Source organism: Chionomys nivalis, chromosome 5, assembly GCF_950005125.1.
Source record: "Chionomys nivalis chromosome 5, mChiNiv1.1, whole genome shotgun sequence".
Lineage (NCBI taxonomy): Eukaryota > Metazoa > Chordata > Mammalia > Rodentia > Cricetidae > Chionomys > Chionomys nivalis.
In genome coordinates, this window is record NC_080090.1 from 82,120,611 (window position 1) to 82,145,236 (window position 24,626).

Genomic DNA, 24,626 nt, shown 5'->3' on the forward strand with positions numbered 1-24,626 from the left:
CCAGGCACTGCTGTGGAGGGCTGGTCTTACTGTAATGTGAATCAACCACATAAGGGCTCACGGGCACATTGAAAGGGTTTTCTGGCGATTTCCTTAGAGCACAATAATAGGAGAAGCAGGTTTTGCCTCACTGTTTTCTCTGTCTTGTAGGGGTTTTTTAAGCGAACAGTCCAGAACAATAAAAGGTACACATGTATAGAAAACCAGAACTGCCAAATTGACAAGACACAGAGAAAACGCTGTCCTTACTGTCGATTCCAAAAATGTCTAAGTGTTGGAATGAAGCTAGAAGGTAAGACTGCCAATTAAGTCTCCCGGGACATGGACTTTAGAACATGTAGTATGGGGACATTCCTTTTCTAGCTTTTTAACACTATTGAGAATGATGGGAAATATTTTTTTTGTTGTTGTTTCATCTGTCGTTTAAATCTGGTAACATCTACTGGGGAACAAAAGAGAATTATAGAAGTTGTTCTGCTCTCCTTTTTAGTTTGGAGTATGATATCAAAAAAGTCAACAAGACGGAAGCAACTCTACCAAGAAAAAAATGCAATTAATTTGTAAAGAATTGAAAAATAAAATGAAAAAAAAACTTAATTCTTTCTAAATCAAGATGCCCTAGTATTTTTTTTAAAGAAAATTGGTATGCTTGTCATACTTGTTATTCATTTGACAGTTCCTGAGAAAAGTTAGTTTTACATTGTGAAAGGAATTTCTTATATAGACTTTTATTTTTTAATAGCAGTAAGGTATACATCTATTTCTTTTTTAAAGGAAAAGGTAATAACTGCATCTATACAATTCAACAACCGGGAAGCAGACAGCACGCAAGGCAATGGACCCAAATCAGTAGCATTGAGCCCAAGAGAAGGGTCCTTAAAAAGTCCCACTAAACTGTTGAAAAATGCTGTGGGGTTCAGCTTGGCAGGCAGCGGGGTTAATATGTGACTGCTGTAAATAATTTGGACTTCATGACTGTTATGGCGTGCTGCTATTCTCCAGCCTTTGACCTTCTGGCCTTCCACAGATTAAACAGACTGCAAATAACGTAACATGGTGGGGGACCAGCGCTGGTCTAGGATGCACTTCATTTGATCTGGGAGACACAAGCTACTTTATTTGGAGGTTTTCTGTCACCTAGAACTTACTCTTGGCAGATATCCTGAAAAAAAAATTAAATGAGTTGTGTTTGGGGGTAAATCTGCCAAATTGCTAACAAATTTGTTCAAATAGAAGCAGCCACTTTGGTGAGCACAGGGACTACTTTCAGGAGGAGATTGAGAAGGGAAATAATGGAGGCTTATTAATTTTATCATCAGTCCCTTTAGTTGCCAAACAGTGGCAGATGTTAGCTACAAGAGCAGAAGATGGAATGCTGAAACTCAAATGATGTCATTCCATCCAATGTCACTTGATTTTCAGGGAATGAAAAGAGATTGTGTGTTTTTAGCCTCAATATTTCGCTGCGCTAATTGTGTGTGAGTTGCCCATCTTAGCCATACAACAGCAGAATGTTTGATAAATTATCTCATTGGAGAACTCTTATGATTCAGTGTAGAATTGTGGGTACTTAGAATTCACAATAAATTTTTAGTGTGAATGCTAATCCTAAGGTTAAAAGGCTCAACTTGACCTCCAGCAATCTCAACATGCCCCAGACTGTGAAAGGTTGCTGGGTTCTGTCCAGTCACCACTGGCCACTGGGGTGGACCTGGAGAGCTCTACTGACCGCCACACCACTGTAGCTCAGCAGAGCCTCAGGAATGACTTTGTTTATCCTTCTGATCAGTCCCACTTAAATTCAAAGTGTGGCTGGTGGGTTTTCTGAGGTGGTCTCATCAAGTCCAGGTGACAGGGGTTTTCCAAGAGCCTCTCCCTAACTAACTTTTATAACAAAGTATCCAGAAATCACAAGGCACAAGGAAGATGCTGGGAGAAAAACTACTTAACCTAGAATGGGCTTATTCTCTTCTTTAAAACAAAGAAAAAGAAAAATGGTCCTTGTGCCATGGACACAAACCCACTCAGATGCACAGCGGGTATACAATTTGGCTTCCTTGAGAAGCCATGACATAGCTTGCATACTAGAAACTGACCCACCCAGAAAAGAACCTGCCCCCCATGAATATTAAAAATCTGTTGTGAAACTTTTTAGTCTACAATGGACTAATACTTTCTTGGTTACCCAAAATATGTTTTTTGATAACAAAACCCACTTAAAGGAAAGAATTTGTCAGGAGACATTTTTTTTTCTTGGAATATCTTGGAATTTAACCAGGTGGTAGTGGCACACGCCTTTAATCCCAGCATTCAGAGGCAGAGACAGGCGGATCTTTGTGAGTTCACGGCCAGCCTGGTCTACAAGAGCTAGTTCCAGGGCAGGCTCCAAAGCTACAAAGAAACCCTGTCTAGAAAACAAAACAAAACAAAAAAAACAAACGTGCGCACGCATGCGTGCGCGCACACACACACATACACACACGGGTTTTTATAGTGAAAACACACGTACAATTCACTTCCTATGAATTATCAATGTTTTGAAATGCCTAGAGATTTTGCAGAACGCTACTAACTCCCTCTTGTATACCCTTCCTTTCTCCTCTGTCGATAGCTGTAAGAGCTGACCGCATGCGAGGAGGCAGGAATAAGTTTGGGCCAATGTACAAGAGAGACAGGGCCCTAAAACAACAGAAGAAAGCCCTCATTCGAGCCAATGGACTTAAGCTGGAAGCCATGTCTCAGGTGATCCAAGCGATGCCCTCAGATCTGACCATCTCCTCAGCAATCCAAAACATGCATTCCACCAAAGGCCTACCTCTGAACCATGCTGCCTTGCCTCCCGCAGACTATGACAGGAGTCCCTTTGTCACATCTCCCATTAGCATGGCAATGCCTCCCCATGGCAGCCTGCAAGGTTACCAACCATATGGTCACTTTCCTAGCCGGGCCATCAAGTCCGAGTACCCAGATCCCTACACCAGCTCGCCGGAGTCAATGATGGGTTACTCCTACATGGATGGTTACCAGACAAGCTCGCCAGCCAGCATCCCACACCTGATACTGGAACTTTTGAAGTGTGAACGAGAGGAGCCTCAAATTCAAGTAAAAATCTCGAGTTTCTTACAGCAAGAGCAGGCAAACCGAGGCAAGCACGAAAAACTGAACACGTTTGGGCTTATGTGCAAAATGGCGGACCAGACGCTCTTCACCATCGTTGAGTGGGCCAGGAGTAGTATCTTCTTCAGGGAACTGAAGGTATGCCAAGTCATGACCTACCCTCCTCTGACCGTTCTGACCGTTCCTTATGCTCTCGGTGCTTAGAATATGTTTTCCTTTTGTGTTTATGACTTAAGGAAGAGAGCGTTTTGTGACCATTACTGCAGGGTTACTATAGCTTGACTCGATAGGGCTTTTGTTCTGTGTAGCTCCCAATTGGGATATGGTGTTTAACATGACATTTAAGTAGTTTTGTTTCCATATAGCAGAATGCACCCAACGCTTTTAACTCAAAGAGACGGTTTGTTTCCCCCCCCCCCAAATATAACATGAAACAGCTACTAAACTCATTTTATAAAAAAATGGTCAAGTCACAAACCATCTTATAATGATGTCATCTTGAAGGTTTCTTTTCAAAGGAGAAAAATGCCTGTATTTCACTGCTCGGGTCCTGCAAAGCACAAATGATAGCACTGGTTGGTAGAATCAAATAGGCATTTACTGTTTGTTTGCCTTGACATTAGGGTGGTAAAAGCATTGTTTTCCGAGCAGATGCCAGTAGGATGCTGACTGCTATTGCGTGGGGGAGTAAGCCAATGGTGAGTGTTTGTCTGCTAGGTTCCTTGCAAATCTCTGTGGTTTCAGCAAATGGATTGGGACGTTGTAAACACAGCAGTTGTTTGCATAAGGATCTCTGTTTAACTCCATAATTATTTTATTTCCTGAAACTTAAAACTGAATTAATACAGGAAAGTTATTTAGGAGTTTGGAATCTGAGTGATAACCAAGCCACATTTTGTTACTAATCATTCCATTCCCGACGTAAGCAAAATCCTAACCTTTGATTTTCTCAGGCCTTTTCATTATAAAAAAAAATCAACGTCGTGGTTCTGCTGTCATGGTGGGGGAGGTGACGAGCAGTGTCTGTGGATTCTGATACCCAGTGTGATGGAGACTTTCAGCAGAAAGGCTTACTGTTAAAATGGGTCGTGCAGGCAGAGGGGTAGGGAACCATGAAGCTATGTGCTAGGGGGAACTGATGTCTGTCGTAGAAGTCTTGGGGCACCGGCACGCATGTGAGTGGAAACAAAACGCCACCAGCATGCGGCGGTGGCAGTGCACCCTGCCCTTTTTCTCCTGCCCTTTATTGCTACCCAGAAAGGTGGCTGAGGGTGAAGCGACCTGGCTGCAGAGAGCAAACAGAAAGCTCTGAGCAAGCATGATAAGGCCAGGTGCTCTGCACTCTGTGACCGAGCATCCTTTATTTAAAAAGCAAAAACCAGACACTTTCATATTCTGGGTGCTTTTATATTCATAACCATGTCCCTAAGAGGACAGATGAGCTACTTAAAACTGAAAGTGTTTTTGCCTGCAATTGGAAGGTGAAGTGGCATATATAAACGAGGAAAGCAGAGTAGGAGCAATTAGGTGGACTTGAGCTGAATGACGTCTTCTGGGTCTATAGCTGTGTCTGCCACGGGCAGGGATTGGGCCTTGCCAAGTCTTGGTGCTCTCGCCTATAAAACTACACGTGCGATGCTTGTGTTGAGGTGGTTCTGCAAGGAGGGACATGAATGCACGCGAAAGGCGCTGAGCCCTGCAGGTCTGCCATACTGCAGGCACAGTGAGGGGTACTTTCTTTATCATAGTTGTTTGATAAAAGGCTCAGTCTTGGTCTAACAATCTTATATTCAATCTTACATTATTAACATGGCACTGGGAAACAGTGTGAATCAAGTGTTCCTGGATGGTATGATTGTATTGTAATGAATAACCAAAGCAACCCATAGCAAGTTAGTTGTATAAGATGAATATGAGGTTGGATGAGATAAAGGTATCTCTTCCTAAAGTTTCTAACAATTCTGTAAATAATATTTGTATGGAATTCCTGAAAGGAAAAACAACCCAACCTGGTATGAATGCATATTCTTGTGATCCCAATAACCAAAAGGTTGAGGTAGGAGGCTTGCAGTGAGTTCAAGGTCAACCTGGGGTTACAGAATGAGACCCTGTCTCAACTCAAAACAAGAAAGGACAGCAAAGTTCTTTTAGAAACACAGCTGAAGAGATGTATGTTTTAACAATCAGCATCAGAATAATTATGTGTATTAATTATGTTTATGTGTGTAAATATATATACAAAAGAAAAGGTTAGTAAGTGAATGAGGCTAGCCCCCAGTTAGCCTTCAGGGATGTCGGGAAAGTCGTCATTTTTCAAATGTCCTTCCTCGCAGCTAAATTCTGGAGTGCCATTGATTCTTTCCAATGGCACGGGGCTTCAATGTGCCTGAAATATCAATGTCTTGGTTTGGAATGGGGCATTGACATCTTTACACTGTTGTTTAATGCGCTTGGCCGGCTGTCATCATAGGAAATAAATTGAAAAAGGAAAGTAAAAATGTACAAACACCAGAGTACCTATGAGGGCTGGGAAAATCCCCCAGGGGACAGAAAACCAGGATCCACTCAGCTTAAGTGTTTTTCAGAAAACAAAAAATAGAACTCCGTAACTTCAGGATGGCTTAATCAAAGATTAGGAGAGGAGGGCTTCTTCTGCTTGTGTATAAATTTACTTTGTCAAAACAAAAACAAAAACAGAACAGGTTGGGCAGTGGTGGCACACGCCTTTAATCCAAGGCAGAGGCAGGCAGATCTCTGTGAGTTCAAGGCCAGCCTGCTCTACACAGTGACTTTAGGACATGCTTCAAAGCTACTCAAAGACACCTTATCTCCAAAACAAAACAAAACAAACAACCAGTGCTGGTCCTTGGGAATGCTGTGTGTGTGTCTGTGTGTGTGTCTGTGTGTGTGTGTCTGTGTGTGTGTGTGTGCAGTTTCAAAACTATTAAAGTATGACCCTCAGTAGGAAATACACTATACATTGGAACATGGAATACCAAACACACCTTGAACATACTCACGTACACACTCATCCCTGAAGCGAGGTATCACGTGCTGTTCTGTGACCCCTCCATGTCACACTCACTCTAGGACCCTCTGTTCTTCTCCCATCTCATTTATTTCATGTTTTGTTTTGCTTTTTATTCTGGTCATGACCCACTAAATTGATTTCATGACCCACTAATCACTCTTGACCCGCAGTTAGAGAAGCATTGCTCCAGGGAAGGTTTTGCGGTCCGTCCACTGGCTGTCACCTACCTGTCACTGCCATCTCAAACCGGCTTCTTCCCGGCATGGGCTCGAAGATACGCCTAAAGCCTGTAGTCCAAGTCTTCCTTCTTTCTTTCTTTCTTTCTTTCTTTCTTTCTTTCTTTCTTTCTTTCTTTCTTTCTTTCTTCCTGCTGAAGTTGTGACTTAAGTCTCATTTGGGGAAATGTACGGTCACCTCCAGGCGCTTGTTTTCTGGTACTATCACAGTAAATGGCCCATCAAGTGATACACTTAGGGAACAGATTGCTTACACTCCTGCCCCTCCCCCCCGAAAGCTCCTGGAAATAATAGGATAATAAGGCAATTTTGCCAACCACCCCTTGATCACATGCACAGCTACACTTCCTACCATGTCAGAAGGAGAGAAGACAGACTTTATTTAGGGGGACAGAAGGGCCGGTGGGTAGTTTTGAGCTTGCTTCCTATCTGGGAGGTATGTGTGAAAAGGGGCTCAGTCACAAAGCATCATGTGGGAATCGACCCATGACAAAAGGGGGGCTTGAAGGGCACAATAGAAAAAGAAGGGGAAGAATCAAGGGGGCACATGGTTGCCTCCGCTGGCCTGGTTTTCATTCTCAGACAAAACAGCTTTGGTCTCCATCATCCTAAACAGTGGCACCTGAGTAGAAAAATTAGTGCCCCTTGACACTTTTGAAAAAGCCCAAGTAGAATCCACAGTCCCCATTGCCTAGAGAGAGTTTGCCTAGGTTTTCAGAGCCAACGCTGGTGAGAATCAGGTGGTACCCACTGTCCCTCTCTGTCTCTCCTAATATGTGCATGGGTGTGCATGGGTGTGTTTGTGTTCGCACGTGTGCATGTTCCCACGTGCACATGTGGTGGGCAGGGTTTGTGGTCCAACGCCCTCCATCATTCTCCACTCTGCAGCTTCTGTATCCAGGCAGGGTTTTCCCGGAGTCCAGTGCAAAAGCAGGGAGTCTCACTGCCAGCCAGTGCCACACTTTGTCTCCTCCCGCTGCACAGCGATGGCAGGTTGGCCGTCTCATCCACTCAGCCTTTCTTTCACCTGGGTTCTCGGGAGGGGTCAGAAGCAAACACTTTATCTTCTGGACTGTCTTTCCAGAGAGTGTTGTTTGCCCCTGGTAAAGGCAAGACTGAGACTCGGGCTCAGAGAAGTAGACTTTCTGTGTGTCTAGGGCCCTAGTACACACGGGAGGGGGGGCAGAGAGAGAGAGAAAGAGGCAGAGACAGGGACAGAAACCGAAAGAGACAAGCAGACAGACAACAGACACATACACACAGGCTCTGACCTTTGACTCCCAGACCACAGACCTTTGCCAGTAAAGCTAAAGCGGATCTCTGGGTTATCAGAAGTCCATCACCGCCACCATTAAATTACTAATAATCAGCAAGACAGGTTTTCCCTGAGCCCAGATGACCCCGGAGAGGGAATGAGTCACTTTAGAAAGCCTCAATAATTCTTTTCAGCCACTGGGGAGCCATTTCATGTAGATCTACCAGCTAGTGCTTCTTCTGGGCTTTACACAGCCTCACTAAGCCCTCCCTCCCAGACACTCGGGTCCCACGAGCATGCTCGTGCTCTCAGAAGGCCAGTCCTGATGCAGGCCTGTGCTCTCAGCTTGGGACGGGCATGTGCAGTGTGTGTTCCTTCTTCCAGAAAAGATGAGCGGAAGGAGAACCAGGACTGAAATCCAGGTCAAATGCCAGCCGTAAGGGACATAAACCTCTGGCCCTCTGAACTTGTTTTACACCATCCTGTGTTCAGGATGGACTTAACTGCCCCATCCTGCTGGAAAGAGACCTCCTTGAGAGGGAAGAAGGCGGGTCCGTTTCCCTCTGTTCTGCATCACCTGTGACTGGAATATCTCACAAACGTCGGTGCAGTGAGAAAATGATTCCCACTTTGTTAAACAACTAACGAATCTGGAGTATCTATTTGATCTTTTAATGAGACCAGATGTCCTCAGAGGGTTCTGGGAATGGATACAGAAGACCTTCCCCTCCATGAATGATTCTGATACATGTAGGAATAAAAAAAGTCTAAATTAATCCTGACTGAAACTCGTAACTAGCATTTCTGTGGAAAATAGGTCTCAGAGACTTGGGGAGTTTGTGTCAAAGGAATTCAGTCATGTTGAAGCCAGCTCTTAAGTGTGGTTTTCTCTAAATCAAAACAGCAGAGGCGGGAGCAAGATTTCTCTTTCTCTGATCCATTACAGAATTTCTAAGCAGAGTCACATTTATTTTTAGCATTAACAATTATTTTTCTTTTTTCCTCTCTCTCTCTCTCTCTCTCTCTCTCCTCTCTCTGTCTCTCTCTGTTTCTCTCTTCTTTCTTTCTTTGAGATGGGGGTCTTATTATGTAGTCCTCTCTGGCTTGGGATTCTCTATGGAGACCAGACTGGCCTCAGCCCCAGAGATTCACCTGTCTCTGATTCCCAATTTCCCTCTGCTGAGATTAAAGCTATATGCCACCAGACTACAGTTCATCTTTCCCAACCAATATACTTTGTATTACATCTGCCCCAATTTTCAAAACTTTTAAAAAGGATTCGTTTTATTTTTAATCATGTATGGTCATGGTGTATATGTGTGTATGTGTGAGGGTGTGAGCGTTCAAGTACAGTTGCTCTCAGCCCAGAAGGCTCTAGAGGTGGAATAACAGGTGATTGTGAATGAGGAATGGAACTTGAGTCCTCTGTAAGAGCAGTAAGCACCGGGTGGTGGTGGCGCACGCCTTTAATCCCAGCATTTAGGAGGCAGAGGCAGGCAGATCTCAGTGAGTTTGAAGCCAGCCTGATCTACTAGAGCTAGTTCCAGGACAGGCTCCAAAGCTACAGAGAAACCCTGTCTGGAAAAACCAAATATAAAAAAAAAAAAAAAAAAAGAGCAGGAAGCACTCTCAATCATGGAGCAAGCCATCTCTCCATCTCTCATCCTTTTTTAAAGGAGCTGCCCCGCCCCAGAGAGAGAGAGAGAGAGAATAGATGTCTATGAGCCTGTCGAGCATCCCCCGCCCAGTTGGCTTTCTGCCTTTGCCTGGCAGTTGGAACCAGGAATGGCTGGGTTAGTTCCACTGCTGAGGCTCACTTACCCCGTTTCCAGAACCTTCAGCAGACACCTCACTTACCCTTGTTTCAGTTCTCTGGGTACAGCACAGTTAATCTGAGAAAGAGATTAATAAGGTTGCAAAGAAAGAAACTTTTAATCTTATATTCCTACTAAATTTCTCAAAGCAAATCACATTAAACCTTCTACTGCTGGTTGCCCATGAAACAAAAGCCACAATAAAAGAAATACATCGCGCATAGATTTATAAGGCGATAGGGAGACTGGTTTCCTCCACTAGGGGTGGATAGTAATGTTTTCTTCCATCTTTGTAAATCTGGAGAATGGATAAGCCAGTCTGTTTGGTACCCTGTCTTTGGGCTCCCTTTTGGTATCTAGCTTCCAGGCTGATCTGAATCCTGTGCTCTTGCTGATGATGAGGGAGGGGGAGTAAATATAAAACTTACTTGCGAATATATGAGAACTTGTTATCCGCATTTCCTTCTCGGCTCACTAGAGACTGGCTCACTGGAAGACTGGGTGGATCAGCTCTGCTTGGCACTGCTGCCTGCGTGGGTAGTTTGTGCTCTGGTTAGTTCATTGGTGGGTAGTTGAACATGCCCATCTGACAGTAGGGAGGAATATTCTTTTATTTTTATTATTATTATTATTTTCAAGACAGGGTTTCTCTGTAGCTTTGGAGCCTTTCCTGGAACTAGCTCTTGTAGTAGACCAGGCTGGCCTCCAACTCAGAGATCCACCTGCCTCTGCCTGCCAAGTGCTGGGATTAAAGACGTGCGCCACCACTACCCGGCTGGGAGACAGGGTTTCTCTGTGGCTTTGGTTCCTGTCTTGGAACTAGCTCTTGTAGACCAGGCTGGTCTCGAACTCACAGAGGTCCGCCTGCTTCTGCCTCCCGAGTGCTGGGATTAAAGGCGTGCGCCACCATCGCCCGGCTTGGGAGGAATATTATTAACCTATGTATGTGGGTTCTAAGTTCAAATTATTTTATTTGTGTGTGCATATGTACGTGTGCGGGCACACACATGTGGAAGTCAACAGCTTCTGGGAGTCAGTTCTCCCACCATGTGAGTCCCCAGACTACACCGGTAGTCTGTTTTGATGGCAGGTGCCTTTTACTTGCTGAGCCGACACCGTTCTTCCTCAGGGTTTCCGTGAAAGCATCACAGGCTGTCAGGGTTCACATCTGTAACCCCAGCACTAAGGGGACTGAGGCAGTGTGGTGAGTTCTAGGCCAGCTTGCTATATAGCAAGACCTTGTCTCACACAAGTATAACAAAACAAAAGGGGCACCTTGAAGCTTCCATCCACTAATAGTTCATTTTCATTAAAATATAATTTCCCAGCCCTTCCCTAGGCTTTGTTATTCTCAGGATGCAGGTACGTGAACAGTTCTATCAGGCTGCAGAATTCCTCTAACTCCCTGTTAGTAAACTCCCCTCTTCACCTCATCCTTATCTTTTACTTTTTCTTTTTGTGGTTCTTTGAGACTTTAAAATAGAATTAAGGCTAGATGTTAGATGTGTGGTGGAACATGTGGATCTCTGTGAGTTCAAAGGTTTGTCTGGTCTGCAGAGTGACTTCCGGGACAGGCAGGGCTATACAGCGAGACCCTGTCTCAAACAAAACAAAACAAAAAATCCCCTCAGAAACAGAAAGATTAAATTGCTTTGTTTAGTAAGTATATATTTGTAAGCTGCAAGCTCCATTTAACCTTCCTAGCCTGTTGAACTTGATGTCCGCCGTAGTACAACACACGTAGCCATAACCACAGAGACAAAGCCTCCCTGGAAAACCAGCATTTTGCATTTAAGAAAAGAGTCCTCAGGCTCAGCAGTTAAGAACACCGACTGCTCTTTCAGAGGACATGGAGTTCAAGTCCAGCATCCACATGGTGGCTCATGACTGTCTGTAACTCCAGTCCCATGGTATCCGACACCCTCACCCAGAGATATATGCAAGTCAAACATCAGTGCTCATAAAAAAATAAAAGAAGGGGGGCTGGAGTGATGGCTCGGCAGTTAAGAGCATTGCCTGCTCTTCCAAAAGTTCCGAGTTCAAATCCCAGCAACCACATGGTGGCTCACAACCATCTGTAATGAGGTCTGGTGCCATCTTCTGGCTTGCAGGCATACATGTAGACAGAATACTATATACACAATAAATAAATAAAATAAACATTAAAAAAAATTAAAAGAAGGAAAAACCCCTTGTTCTAAAGCCAGTATCCTACCTTACACTGGCTTGGTTTACACAGCTAGCAAACTTCCCATTCTTAGTCTGTTGGTAATCTAGTTGAGTTTGGGGAGAGAGCATCAGGGTCGGCGCCACAGCTGAGACATCTAAGAGGAAGAAGTCAGGTCAGGGGTGTGCCCGCAGCTGATGGGAACAGTAAGGTTTGCCCGGGGTCAGGTGGTGAAGAGCAGTGGTTTTTATTGGGTTTGTACCGCAAGCTGAGCTCTGTGCTGACAGACCTTCATCTGCTATGAAGCCAGTACAACACACCATACAGGTCTTTTTGTTTTAGTTTCTTCAGACAGGGACTCAGGTAGCTCAGGTTGGCCTCAGACTTGAACATTGTGTGGCTTAGGCCAGCCTTAAACCCCCATCCTCTTGTCTCTCCCTCTCAAGTGCTGGGATCTCAGCCTGGCCTACCACGCCAGGTTCCTCCCACGCCAGGCTCCTATGATCTCTTTTTGTTCAAAGAGAAATGGAGAAATTCTGGGTCATACAAGATATTTGTTCTCAAAGGGACATCTCTGTTCCTCATCACACTTCTGAGACTTCCAGTTTGTAGTGATAGGAGCTAATTATTTAGTAAAAAAAAAAAAAATGCAAGCTGGGTATGGTGGCACCTTCTTGCAAAGCCAGCACCCAGAAGCCTGAGGCAGGAAGATCACAAGTTCATAGACAAACTGGGGCTCGTGGGGACAACCCTGTCTTAACTAATGAATTCCCTCTCGAACCAAAAACCGTTCACTTCTTCATTTTTTTAAAATAAGTCAGGCCTTTTAATCACATAATTTGTTCTTAAAGGGGCTGGAGAGATGGCTCAGAGGTTAAGAGCATTGCCTGCTCTTCCAAAGGTCCTGAGTTCAATTCCCAGCAACCACATGGTGGCTCACAACCATCTGTAATAGGGTCTGGTGCCCTCTTCTGGCCTGCAGGTGTGAGCACAGACAGAATATTGTATATATAATAAATAAATATTTAAAAAAAATTTGTTCTTAAAGTTAACATGGCTGACTGAATGAGTTTGGAGGTGTGGGAAGAAGGGGAGTCCTTCGTAAGCTGTAGAGTGCTTCCTAACTGTCACCATTGCCACCACCCACACCTATGCACATAGGTCTTGGACGTTGATACTTCCTACTGCGTAGGGTTCCTTTTCCTAAGTGGGCTCAGGGATATGGAAATTCATTGCTTTCTAAAACAATTTTCTTCTACTTCAGGGTGCCCGTTGTAGGAAATTGAACATAGACCCGTACACTAAACTTGCTTCAGAACAGACAAGTGTCTGTTGGGGAGCAGAGGCCTGTTCTGGAAACAGCATTCGTGTAAACTGGCCCACACCTGGAGGCACAGAGAGAGGGCCCCAGGTGTGCAGTACCAGGGTGGTGGTCCTTCCTACTCGTGAATACCTGGGTGGGCTTTGCCTGCCCTCTCCAGCCTCCCAGGGCCAGTGCCATTTCCTTACAGAATAGTTTGTAGGAGTGGTTTCGTCACCTTGTCTCTTAGAAGTGGTTCCATGCCTGCTTGCTTATAGCAGTGAGTGTCTTTGCTTACTCTGAGGCATGTGCCATCCTTTGCTGGCAGATCTGAGGGTGGTGTGTCTGCTAGTATGAGCTCCTCAGGGATAGGGAGGTAAGATTGCCTGTGCTTGAGTTCCTGGATCCTTGTGTGCGCCTGGCATCCATGGGTAGCAGGCTAGTGAAACCAGCAAACATGACTCATGTTTGACACCCCGTCATGCACTGTTGAAGGACTTTGCCCCCTGAACCTGTGAAGGGAAATAGATTCTTTTATTTCCCAGGATGACTAAAGAATGGCTTCGCACTGACTTGTTCTTCTGCAGCTTGGGAAGTAGATCACACAGGAGCTCAGTGTCTGTTTGCAGAATGGCTGCATGGGAATTGGGCGTTTAAACCACTCCTGATGTTCGAGACATCCATCTCTAACCCAAGAATGCCACCCACAGTCAGACACAAGGACGGACAGTCCGACACCTCCTCCAGCATCTGGCCACTTCTCCGACGTCTGACAGTAAAACCTGATTCTAGGCCATCTCATCCCAGACGAACCTGGACAGCCAGGGGGTGGGAGCCCTGTTGGCTGCTTGGGAGTCTGGTCTGGACTGTCTGTCATCTGCCTTACCCTCTCCACTCTCCTCTTAGCCGTTCAGAGTCTTCTCTCTTCCCCCGCAGCTTCCTTTATTCTTTGTCGTTTCTGCCTTAGGATCCCAGGGCCTTGGGATTTGGTTATCCTGCATTGTAGGATGGTGGACCACCATTCGTCTAGCCCCGCCCTTAGATCTATGGCCATAGGCACTCAGGAGGCTCATGGATGAGATAAGAGAAGCAGTTGATGAGACAGCCCTAGGCCAGGCTCTGGCTGCCACAGCCAGAACTTCCGTTCCATTCTTCTGCTGGGTCACTGTTCATAGAGGGTGCAGTGGCTCTACTGTATGCATTCCCACTTACGGGCCAGAGTGAGAGAAAACTGGGCATCAGACCTAGCAAGCTGGCTTCTAGACGGGGTCTGTATCACTCATAGGAAAGTGACTTTGAAATTTCCCCTGTCCAGGTCATGGACAAATGAGAACAGAGTATATATGTGTGGATGAAAACCCATCACTTCATATGCTAACTTTAAAAGGTAAAGGGAATATTCCTTTAGAAAGTAAAGAACCCCTCCCCCTTTGTCTTTAGCAGCCTTCTGGTTTCTTTGCTTGACATGTGTTTCGATGCTCGTCTCTTAGCCATGTTTCCATCCAGTCCAGCATAATGGCCACCTATACTTCCTGATTTCTCCCTTCCTTGGGAATCACATTCAGATGCCATATGGTTTACCTACCATGACCAATTCTATGATTTTTTTTTTAAATGTGGTGTGTGTTTGAGCTCAGGGCCCCCTACAGGCTAGTAATGCACTCTGACACTGTGCTACTTCCCAGCCCCAATTCTTCCTGTGTGGTATAGTCTAAAGGAATAGCCATAAACCTGGGGAGAAAAACCTCAGAAGTCTAAAGTCCCCAGGCCCTTGAGTGGTGCCGCTGGTCTCCTGGGAGCACATTGTCCTGGAGATGTAGAGATGCCCCTCAGGCCGCACTACACAGAGGGTGAACTTTACACCCAAACTTGATCCGGTGTCTCATTGTGTTAGAAGCTTTTCTTTTATAGGAATAATTCTCCTAAGGTTTAAAGCCTGCCTTTGGCTGAAGAGGGAGAGGCCAGCAGAGTCACAGTACGAACTTGGTAGAAACTGGCCTTGTGCTGGTTTCAAAGCCCACAGCAAGACCACCTACCAGGAACTGCAGTTTACCCCAGAGCAGTATAGCAAATGATTTTGTCCTGTATACCTACCTGGCTAGCCTGGAACTCCAGATAGCTGTCTGCCTCCCAAGTTCTGGGATTAAATGCTAAATTTCTAGAAAGGAATGTCCAAAGTAGCAGATACACGCTGGCTAAGTATGCACAACTTTTAAGGAGAATCGGGTCGGTGGTACAGCCTGCAGTCCCAGCCTTAAGCAGGCAAAGGCAGGGGCATTGGCTAGTTTCAAGCCAGCTTGCTGTATGTATATAGAAAGTTCCTGTTCTACTTAAAGTCTCTGGCTCTTTTTCTCCTCCTCCTTCCTTCCTCCCTCTCTCACCTCCTTGTCCTACCTCCTTCTCCCACCACTGCCTGTCTGTCTGTCTCTCCCTCCTGAGGTCACATAAATGCTAGGCAGGTACTGTGTCATTAAGCTACACCCCTTATTTTTACTATTAGACAACATTAAGCAAGTATCCTGTCCTCAGTGGGGGGAAAACTATCTCAAAATGACTTTCAATTATTTGCTTTTTATTATTTTTTTTTGAGACTTTTAAAAATTGCCTTGGAGCCGGGCGGTGGTGGCGCACGCCTTTAATCCCAGCACTTGGGAGGCAGAGGCAGGCGGATCTCTGTGAGTTCGAGACCAGCCTGGTCTACAAGAGCTAGTTCCAGGACAGGCTCCAAAGCCACAGAGAAACCCTGTCTTGAAAAACCAAAAAAAAAAAAAAAAACACTAAAATTGCCTTGGTTGTCCTAGAACTCACTCTGTAGACCAAGCTGGCCTCAAACTCACAGAGATCCCCTTGTCTTTGCCTCCTGAATGCTGGGATTAAAGGCGTGCACCACCACTGCACATCTTCAATGATTTCTTGACAAGTACTGCTTATTTCATTTTTGGTTTGAATAACTTCAACTTAATTTGGTAGTGGACAATGGCATGTACACACAGGTTTGGGGTACCGGGACGATGGCATGTACACACAGGTTTGGGGGTATCAGGACGATGGCATGTACACAGGTTTGGGGTACCAGGACAATGGCATTGCATACACAGGTTTGGGGGTACCAGCTAATTCTGCTTCAATGTTTCTGAATGTGTATCCCATATTCAGACGTGTTCTCTGAACTTGGCTATCTAAGGCATGTCGTTTTAGTTTGACCACTGGATTCTGTCGACTCTGAAATCTACCTGAGCTTTGTTGCCATATGCATCTTTTCACAGACTTGCTTGTTTGATCAAAAGTTGTGTTGAATAACTTACCGCCTAATTAAAAAAAAAAACTAACTAAATATTACATTTCCCTTGTAGAAAATAATGATATAGATTAGTGTTGGTGCAGAAGCATCGGTAACAGAATTCTTCAAAAGTAGTTTTCCTTTGGGTGATGAAAAGCTCTTACATTATTTTGACTCGCTAATCAAATGTAATTGGGTAGCTTGAAGTGCCTTAGATTCTCCTTGTACCGTTATCAAAGCAGGAAATGTAACTCATGGAGCCGATGAAAGATGTCTCTCACGGCATTCTTTCAATTATAGATCTTAGGGAGCGAATGAAAGCACAGCTCTGCTGCGGAAAATGCCCAGGTTTGAAATGCCCCTTAATGGTAACTGCGGTTTTAGCTAGTTAACACGTTATTATGGACTTTAATTGATTCTTACTCCAGCTCCGAGGGAAAAAGTCTGGATCTGTTTGTCACGGAAATTAAGGGTGGGAAGATGCTGGGGCACAGTAATATTGAATCTAGCTGTTGACACTAGATTCAGATCACAGCAGCTATCTGCAATGGAAACAAATGGGAAACTCCTGCTCCCATTTGAGATGACATGCCTTTAAAAACATTAGCGTTTGGTTATAGCTGAGAAATGACTAGAAATAGGAAAACACATCCTTCACTATAGCATGGCATCAGCTCAGACTAGCCTGAGTGATGTCATTCAAATGGATGCTAATGTAAAATTTTCACACACACACGCAAAACAATAAGTTAAAAATTAAAGCCACATATGATACCTTCATCTCAGTAGGAGGGAGCACTTTTTTTCGTTAGTTCACACTCAAGTCATCCCTGAAAGTCGGCTCCAGTTGAGTAGGTGTGACTAGGCTTGATCCGTGTATTAACTCATTTGTTCCCTCATTCATCACACAGATAGAATTACCGTGTGTTAATCTCTGTGCTTAGTTTTTGGAGACAATGGCAAGAGCAGTCCTGACTGAACACCTGCCAAGTCCCCTAAGGTTCATTTGTTTCTCAACACCAACACCCTCCCTTAACAATAGAGATGCAGCTCTGAGCATGGCACCAGGTTCAGACCCTGCCGTCCTGTGCTCACGCTTGGCTGTGTGGCATGCGAGCAGTCCTGTGCTCACATCACGGTTCGCAGTGACATTGGCACCAGGCGATGTAATTCCCGAAGACTGCAAGCCAATGAAGATTAAAACAGAAGGAAGGCGGCTTGTCTAGAATGTAGTACAAGCCCTTTGAAGAGTGTCTTAGCCAGCACAGGAGGGACAGAAGTGGTCAGGGAAAAGGTCTGGAGAGGAGAGTTGGAGTCCAGAGCCAGATGGGAAGGCAGAGGCATAGCGGTGCGGCTGCCAGAGAACAGCTGGCACAAAACAGATGCCTTGGCTTTGGGGAGTCTGGCTTAGTCTTACTGGAAGGTGGACTGTCAGAGAACAAGCAAGGGCAAGCTGGGCAGATTCATCGGGGGCACTAACATACGGCTCTGTTTTTGTTTATTTGCAAGACAGAGTCTCTCTACATAGCCCTGACTGTCCTGAAACTTACTATGTAGACTGGACTGCCCTTGAATTCACAGAGTTGCCTCCCAAGTGCTGGGACTAGAGATGTGCACCACTAGGCTCGGCTCTGACATAAGGTTCCTAAATACTGATTTTTGTTGAAAGTAAGGAAAGGAAAGCCACCAGAGACATTTAGGCAGGGGACACTGGAAGGGCTGAAAATATAACAAAGATACCTACTAGACAGAAAATACTTTCTCAATATAATTTCATTTCTTTATTCGGGGCTTTTTTTGGGAGTTGTATCTCAGTGGCTTTTTTGGTGGTGGTGTTTTTGTTTTGGGTCTTGGTTCGTTTTTTGAGATGGGGGAATCTCAGCATGGAGCTCAGGTGGGTCTGGAACTCTCGGTCTTCCTGCCTCAGCCCCCAGAGTGCTGAGCCACAGGTGTGGGCTACCAGCTGACCACCTTGCCAGCGTTCAGTTGAAAGTACATTTGATATTTGCACCTTCTGATCTGCTTAGATTTTGTTGCTGCTGTACAGAAGGTATGTATGCAGATGACACCTTGTAAGTGCTAAATTACTCTTGTTATGCTATCCAGGAGTCAGATTACTCCCGGGCAAATTTTGGTTATTGGCTGACATGTAGGTATTTGAGGGCTTGGTCATTGTTTCATATTTAATTTAAATGAGTGTGACATGTTAACATTTCTTCAAGACAGCCTTCTTTTTGACCAGAAAACATTTTTTTCTCAACCCTCAAGTTGAAGTATTGATTTTTATTTATTTCATAGTCAATTTAATGATCCCAAGTCAGCTTACCAAGTGTTGGTACACACGGAGGGGGCTGTCTAGCCCAGTGGACCTAAAGTGACCACATTGGCTTTGAAAAATCAGAAATGCTTATTGCCACGTCTGACCCCAGACGTGATGAATTGCTCATTCATTCAACACATGCTAATGAAATTCCCACAGTACCCCAAGCCCTGTCCTAGAACTGGAGATCAACAAGGGCACTCACTGCCTTGCTCCCGTTCCAGGGGGAGGGAAGCCGATGATAGACAAGCTAACAGAGGAAATGTTAACTGACAGGACAAATAAGTGAGCAGAGCAAATGGTGGGAGGCCGGGAGCCTGCAGCCAGTGCCACTTCTGAGGTGGCCAGTGGGAAGAAGTGACCCTTGAGCTAAGTTCTGAACAGCAAGAGCAAACCAGCATCAACAAAGACATGGTGTCCAGGCACAGAGCAGGCAGAGTAGAAAGCCTGGGATAGGAACTGGCTCCAAGCGCAATGCCTGATCGAGGACAGAGGGCAAAAGATGAAGGCATTTGAAGAGGTCCGGCTCATGGATGACTTTCTTTTTATTTGTCTGGAACAAAAAATCATGAAATTTAAGCAATGTAGTTATGTCAGCAGATTCTCATATAAAAAAAAACAACCTCACTACTCGGACACCAGGTGCAAAGTGCGCTGCATGGATGCTGGAGAGGGGACAAGAAGCCCAGAGGCCACCAGGGAGATTATACAGCCCAGGAAAAGAGAGCAGACCTGAGGGTGCATAGACCCGGGCAGAGGTTGAGGTAAAGCTGACACACACTGTCAGGAGGTATGGAGAGAGGATGAGACAGGAAAGAGTCAGTTTCTGGTTTAAGGCCGTGGCAGACATTGTTGTCTGGGGAAACAGAATCTCCAGGGGCCAGCCCTAACATTTCCCAGACGTGCAGAACAGTCAAACCCAGACCTGGGTCTCCTTTCTAGAAGCCATTGATTTGCCCTTCTTCCCATTCTAGAAAATCTAGTGTGGCTAAGTGAACTCACCCGTGTCTCTGGATTCAAGCTACTCCCAGAGACCACTAAAAGGTGGGCTCTTCGGCTCGGACCCTTTGATCTATTTCAGAGGCCAAGAGCCCTCAAGATGTTGTACATGCAACTCAGGTCCTACCTTCGACAGTCAATGTCAATCCCTTGGAGGCTGTCACTGGACCCATTGTTTGGTCATTGCCTTGCATAGGATTGCTTGTTGAACTGAAACTATGGGAAAACCTACAAAACGAACTCAGTCACCAAGAGTCCAAACTTCTGTCAGTAATCAGGCCTCTGGTCTGGTCAACAGACTTAACTAGGCACCAAATTCAGCAGGGAAACAGGATAGTTTCTACCTGCGCCACGTGACTCGCCTGGCTCTCAGATCGTTTCTGAGCTCCAGGAAGCAAGAAGCTTTGACCTCTTGTGTTAAAATGATGATAGGCTATTTTTTAACCCCACCGTGCCCAGTGCTTAGTTTCTTGTCAATTTGACAGAAGCTATAGTCAAGAAAGCAAATCTGGCCCGGCGATGGTGGCACACGCCTTTAATCCCAGCACTTGGGAGGCAGAGGCAGGCGGATCTCTGTGAGTTCGAGACCAGCCTGGTCTACAGAGCTAGTTCCAGGACAGGCTCCAAAACCACAGAGAAACCCTGTCTCGAAAAATCAAAAAAAAAAAAAAAAAAAAAAAAAAAAAAAAAAGAAAGCAAATCTGCTGAGCAAATGTTCCTGGGTGCCAAGAGAGTGTGGGCTGGGTAAGCCTCGAGGAGCAAGTCCGTAAGCAGCACTCCTCCATGGAGTCTGCTTCCGTTCCTGCGTCCAGGGTCCCAGTGTACTTGAACTCCTCCCTGGCATCCCCCAGTGATGGAGTGTTAACTGGAAGCCTAAGAGGAAATCTTCCCTCCTCAACTTGCTTATGATCATGGTGTATTATCATAGCAATAGAAACCCTAAGACAGTACCCATGAGGGCAAACGTTCCACCACTGAGCTACATTGCTAGCCACAAAATGGATTTCTTCAGTGTGGGTTCTTTTTTTTTTTTAAATATTTTATTTATTTATTATGTATACAATATTCTGTCTGTGTGTGTTTATGCCTGAAGGCTAGAAGAGGGCACCAGATCTCATTACAGATGGTTGTGAGCCACCATGTGGTTGCTGGGAATTGAACTCAGGACCTTTAGAAGAGCAGGCAATGCTCTTAACCGCTGAGCCATCTCTCCAGCCGCCTTCAGTGTGGGTTCTCTAGAGAAATTTGACCCACAGTTTGGGTCTATGTTTTTGTCCTTATTTCTACTTACTCTAAACGGTCTAACCTGTTATCCTTCACCATTTGGTTTCGTTTTAAGAAGTCTTTTACTTTCTGTCCTCCACAAACACAAGCTATCCCAGATAGAGGAGTCTGTGGCTTCTCAGAGACTGGTGTTTGGTCAGAAAGAAATCTGTTGGGTGTGGTGGCGCATGCCTTTGATCCCAGCACTTGCGGGGAGGCAGAGGCAGTCTGATGTCTTGAGTTTGAGTCTAGTCTGGTCTATAAAGCCAGTCTCATGGGCTACACAGAGAAACCCTGCCTCAAAGAAAAAGCAATCAGTTAATTAAATCCGGAGAATTATCTACAAAATTATAGAGGAACATAAAAATGTTGACACCAAAGTCAATAACCCTGCTAATAGCAATGAGTATTTTTATATCTTATAATCCTTAGGTCTCCTGGTATTCCAATAGGAATAATACTTGGTACTTAACTCTAAGCATTTAGGGAAGTGGGGGAAGACTGTCTAAGTTGGAAGAAAGCTTCTCCCCTATCCTCTTAATGCAGATAAGCAGTGGTATTTTGAAAATCCCCGGTTGTGGGTTTTTCTACCGATGAAATAAACCAAATCCAACCAAATTAATAAGACCAGGTTTAATCTGAGCAAGGCAACTCCTGGATGATTCTCGGGGAGAGGGGGATGCAGGGGAGGAATCATGTGTCAGGTCTATGGGCTAAGATTATTAAGCGGGTTATAAACATTTTAGGGTGTTTCTGGTACAGAAATTGATTTCTGTGCTTCAGAAGAATCACATGGTAGACTGTAGGTTGGCTTGGCTAAAATGCTTAAATATTAAAGAGTTTCAGATTTTCGATCCTTTTTTTTGTATTTGGGAATATATGCGCATACATGCGCATACATAGTGAGATACTTAGGGGAGGGACTCTTAGTTTAAATGTGAATTTAGTTGGAGCTTTTAGGTTTTAGGGCTCTGAATCAGGGATGTTGGACCAGCATTGAGTAATCTCAGACTTTGGTTTTATTTGCCCGGTTTCACCATATAAGACTGGAACTGTAAAGAGACTGAACTAAGAGGGCATTGGAAAACACCTCTGATTGTATGTGTGCAGCCATGAGAACGTATGAGAGGGACTGTTGCTGACTTCAGATTGAGAGCTAAACACATCTGAGTGAGGCGCTTGGTCTTCAGAACTCTAAAGGTCAGCAAAGTTATAAAGGCAGGGAGCCCTGGGTTCTGTCCTCAGCACCACATAACCAGGCACGGCAGCACACAGCTATCTAGCAGAGGGTCAGATGGTCAGGGTCCCTCTTGGCTATTTAAAGAGTTTGAGTTTTACCTGGGATGTGTGAGACTATATCTAAAAAAAAAATCTCCAGGCGGTGGTGGCGCACGCCTTTAATCCCGGAACTCTGGAAGCAGAGGCAGGAGAATCTCTGTGAGTTCATGGCCCCCCTGGTCTACAGAGCTAGTTCCAGGACTGACTCCAAAGCTACTGAGAAACCCTGTCTTAGAAAAACAAAACAAAACTAAACAAAAAAAGTCATTTGATTCTGACATTGCTAGAAAGAGGGGGTGAGCTGTTCAAGTTCCTGTTGTTTCTGAGGCAGTATGTATGACTGATGTAAGTGTGGAAGTGACCAAAGGAGTAATTAGTACTCATCCCAAGAAACGTTTTCCTGTTCTTGATATACTGTGGGTACACATGAGTTGAAAGACAACGTGGCTGAAGTCTCCTGCATTTGTTGTGGACTTAGAATTTTTTTGGTCTTCGGTTTTGAGGAGTTCATTCTCTTAAAGAGAGACAGCAGCTACCGGGCAGTGCTGGCATACACCTGTAATCCCAGCACTCAGGAGGCTGAGGCAGGCAGATCTCTGGGTGTGAGGTCAGGGTTACACAGAGAAACCCTGTCTCAACACCTCTCCCCAAATAAATACAAGACAGATCACAGCCTAAAAAAATTCTATGAGCTTATGTGTATGGTTTTTTTTTTTTTTTTTTTTTTTGGTTTTTCGAGACAGGGTTTCTCTGTGGTTTTGGAGCCTGTCCTGGAACTAGCTCTTGTAGACCAGGCTGGTCTCGAACTCACAGAGATCCGCCTACCTCTGCCTCCCGAGTGCTGGGATTAAAGGCGTGCGCCACCACCGCCCGGCGTATGTTTTGTTTTGAGATAGGGTCTCACTGTGTAGCCCTAACTGGTCAGAAACTTCCTGTATAAACCAGGCTTGCCTTGAAACCGCAAAGATCTGCCATGGCCTTCTCCCTGAATGCTGTGAGCCATCATACCCAGCTAAGCCAGTCTTTTTGAAGGGTCTGATGATTTTGATTTTGAGATAGTCATCAGAACCTGCCTATTATTTTCAAATGGTCACCAGGAGTCTTCACCAGATTCAAACTCTGCTCAGAAATCTACTGAATGTCTGAGTATGCGATTATCTCTACCTGGATACATAGAAGGGTGTCGGTTTGTGTGGGTGGCTCTTAAATAAAGAGGAGAATTCTGAAAGAGACTGTAAGTTACGTCATAATGTGTTGACAAACCAAGGAACAGTTTAAGAGTTCGAACCCTGGAGCCGGAGGCAGGAGAGTCACGAGAGCTGGGGATTAGTCTGTGTACCAAGACCCTCTCCCAGAGCATCAGAAGGTCTGGGTAAATAGTTGAATTACCAAATCCGCCTTTTCCTCACACGTGTCCCTTTGTGAAATTTGGTTTTGAGCAGTTGACTTTATTACGAATTCTTTACCCAGATGGTAAACTAGCGAGAATTCTTGATTAGTCAATTAATTTGTGTTTAAACTGCTTTGTTTAATGTTCTCTGATTTGTAAATCAAATGCACCAGACAGATCACCTTCAGAGACGAGAATATCCACAAAACATCTCATGAGTTTTTGCTGTAGGTTTTTTCCACAGCTTTGAGTCTGATCCCCCCTCTTCACATTGGGAAGAGTGGAGAAGCCCTAATATCAGTAATTAGCTGAGGGCAGAAAGGGCTTGGTGCACAGATGTGATGTTTCACAGACTCTCTGAGCTAAGGAGCATTTGTTTCCCTTTAACTTCTTTTACAATTAAACATCAGGCAAAAGCATACTAAAATGGTGCTTAAAACAACAGCCCCCCCCCCCACCCCCCGTCTGTTATTTTCAAGTGAGGGCAAATACAACGTTAAATTACCTTGTATTGAGAACTGGGGGAAAAATGATTGCAGAACTGCTCCCATTTTGACTCATTCGCTTGGCTTGATCAGTATTAGAGCAGAGAAGCTGAAAATGTTATTAGAAGAGAGCCTTTGAGACTGGGTGCACTAATTACCTGCCGACTATTACTCCACTAGAGTGCTTTACATGAAAGCCCCCTTTGTGTTCGTTCTCGTGGATGGTGAGGTAGTGAAAAGCAGAGGTTTTTCCATTGGGACCGTGGCTTCAAAACCACCTGTGCTCTTCAGGCTTCCCCCTGCTAAGCAGCAGGGCCTATCACAGTACCTTTCTTTCCCTAGAGGTCTTAAAAGTTGACCAAATTTGAAAATGCATCCAACCTGCCTCAAGTTGGGCCGTGTGATGGCGGCAGTCCGCACTGCAGAGCAGGGCACAGTGGTCACGGAGTGCTGGTTCCGGCTGGTGGGATGTACATTTTTTTTTTTTTTTGGAGTTTTAGATGTGGTGAAGAGATGGCATTGATGTGACTGTCCTCACAAAGGGGAAAGGTGTCACTCACCAAAACCCAGTAAGTGGACCAGGTAGGTGTATCTGGGAAATTTGTCTTTTGCTGATTCTGAGTACTCTGTACCACAGAAGATCACTCCAGCCTCACAGGGAGTCCCGGGTGACAGCATTCTGAGGAAACAT

General features: G+C 45.0%; 1 protein-coding gene across 2 annotated transcripts in view; it reads left to right on the top strand.

Annotated features, from left to right (window-relative positions):
* Positions 1 to 24,626, top strand: part of Nr5a2 (nuclear receptor subfamily 5 group A member 2) — a 120,678-nt gene that overhangs the window by 10,016 nt on the left and 86,036 nt on the right. For both annotated transcript variants that reach the window (XM_057769778.1, XM_057769779.1), the window contains 2 exons: positions 151 to 292; positions 2,612 to 3,255. In XM_057769778.1, the coding sequence (XP_057625761.1) occupies positions 151 to 292; positions 2,612 to 3,255 (786 nt within the window). The remainder of the gene's footprint in view (positions 1 to 150; positions 293 to 2,611; positions 3,256 to 24,626) is intronic.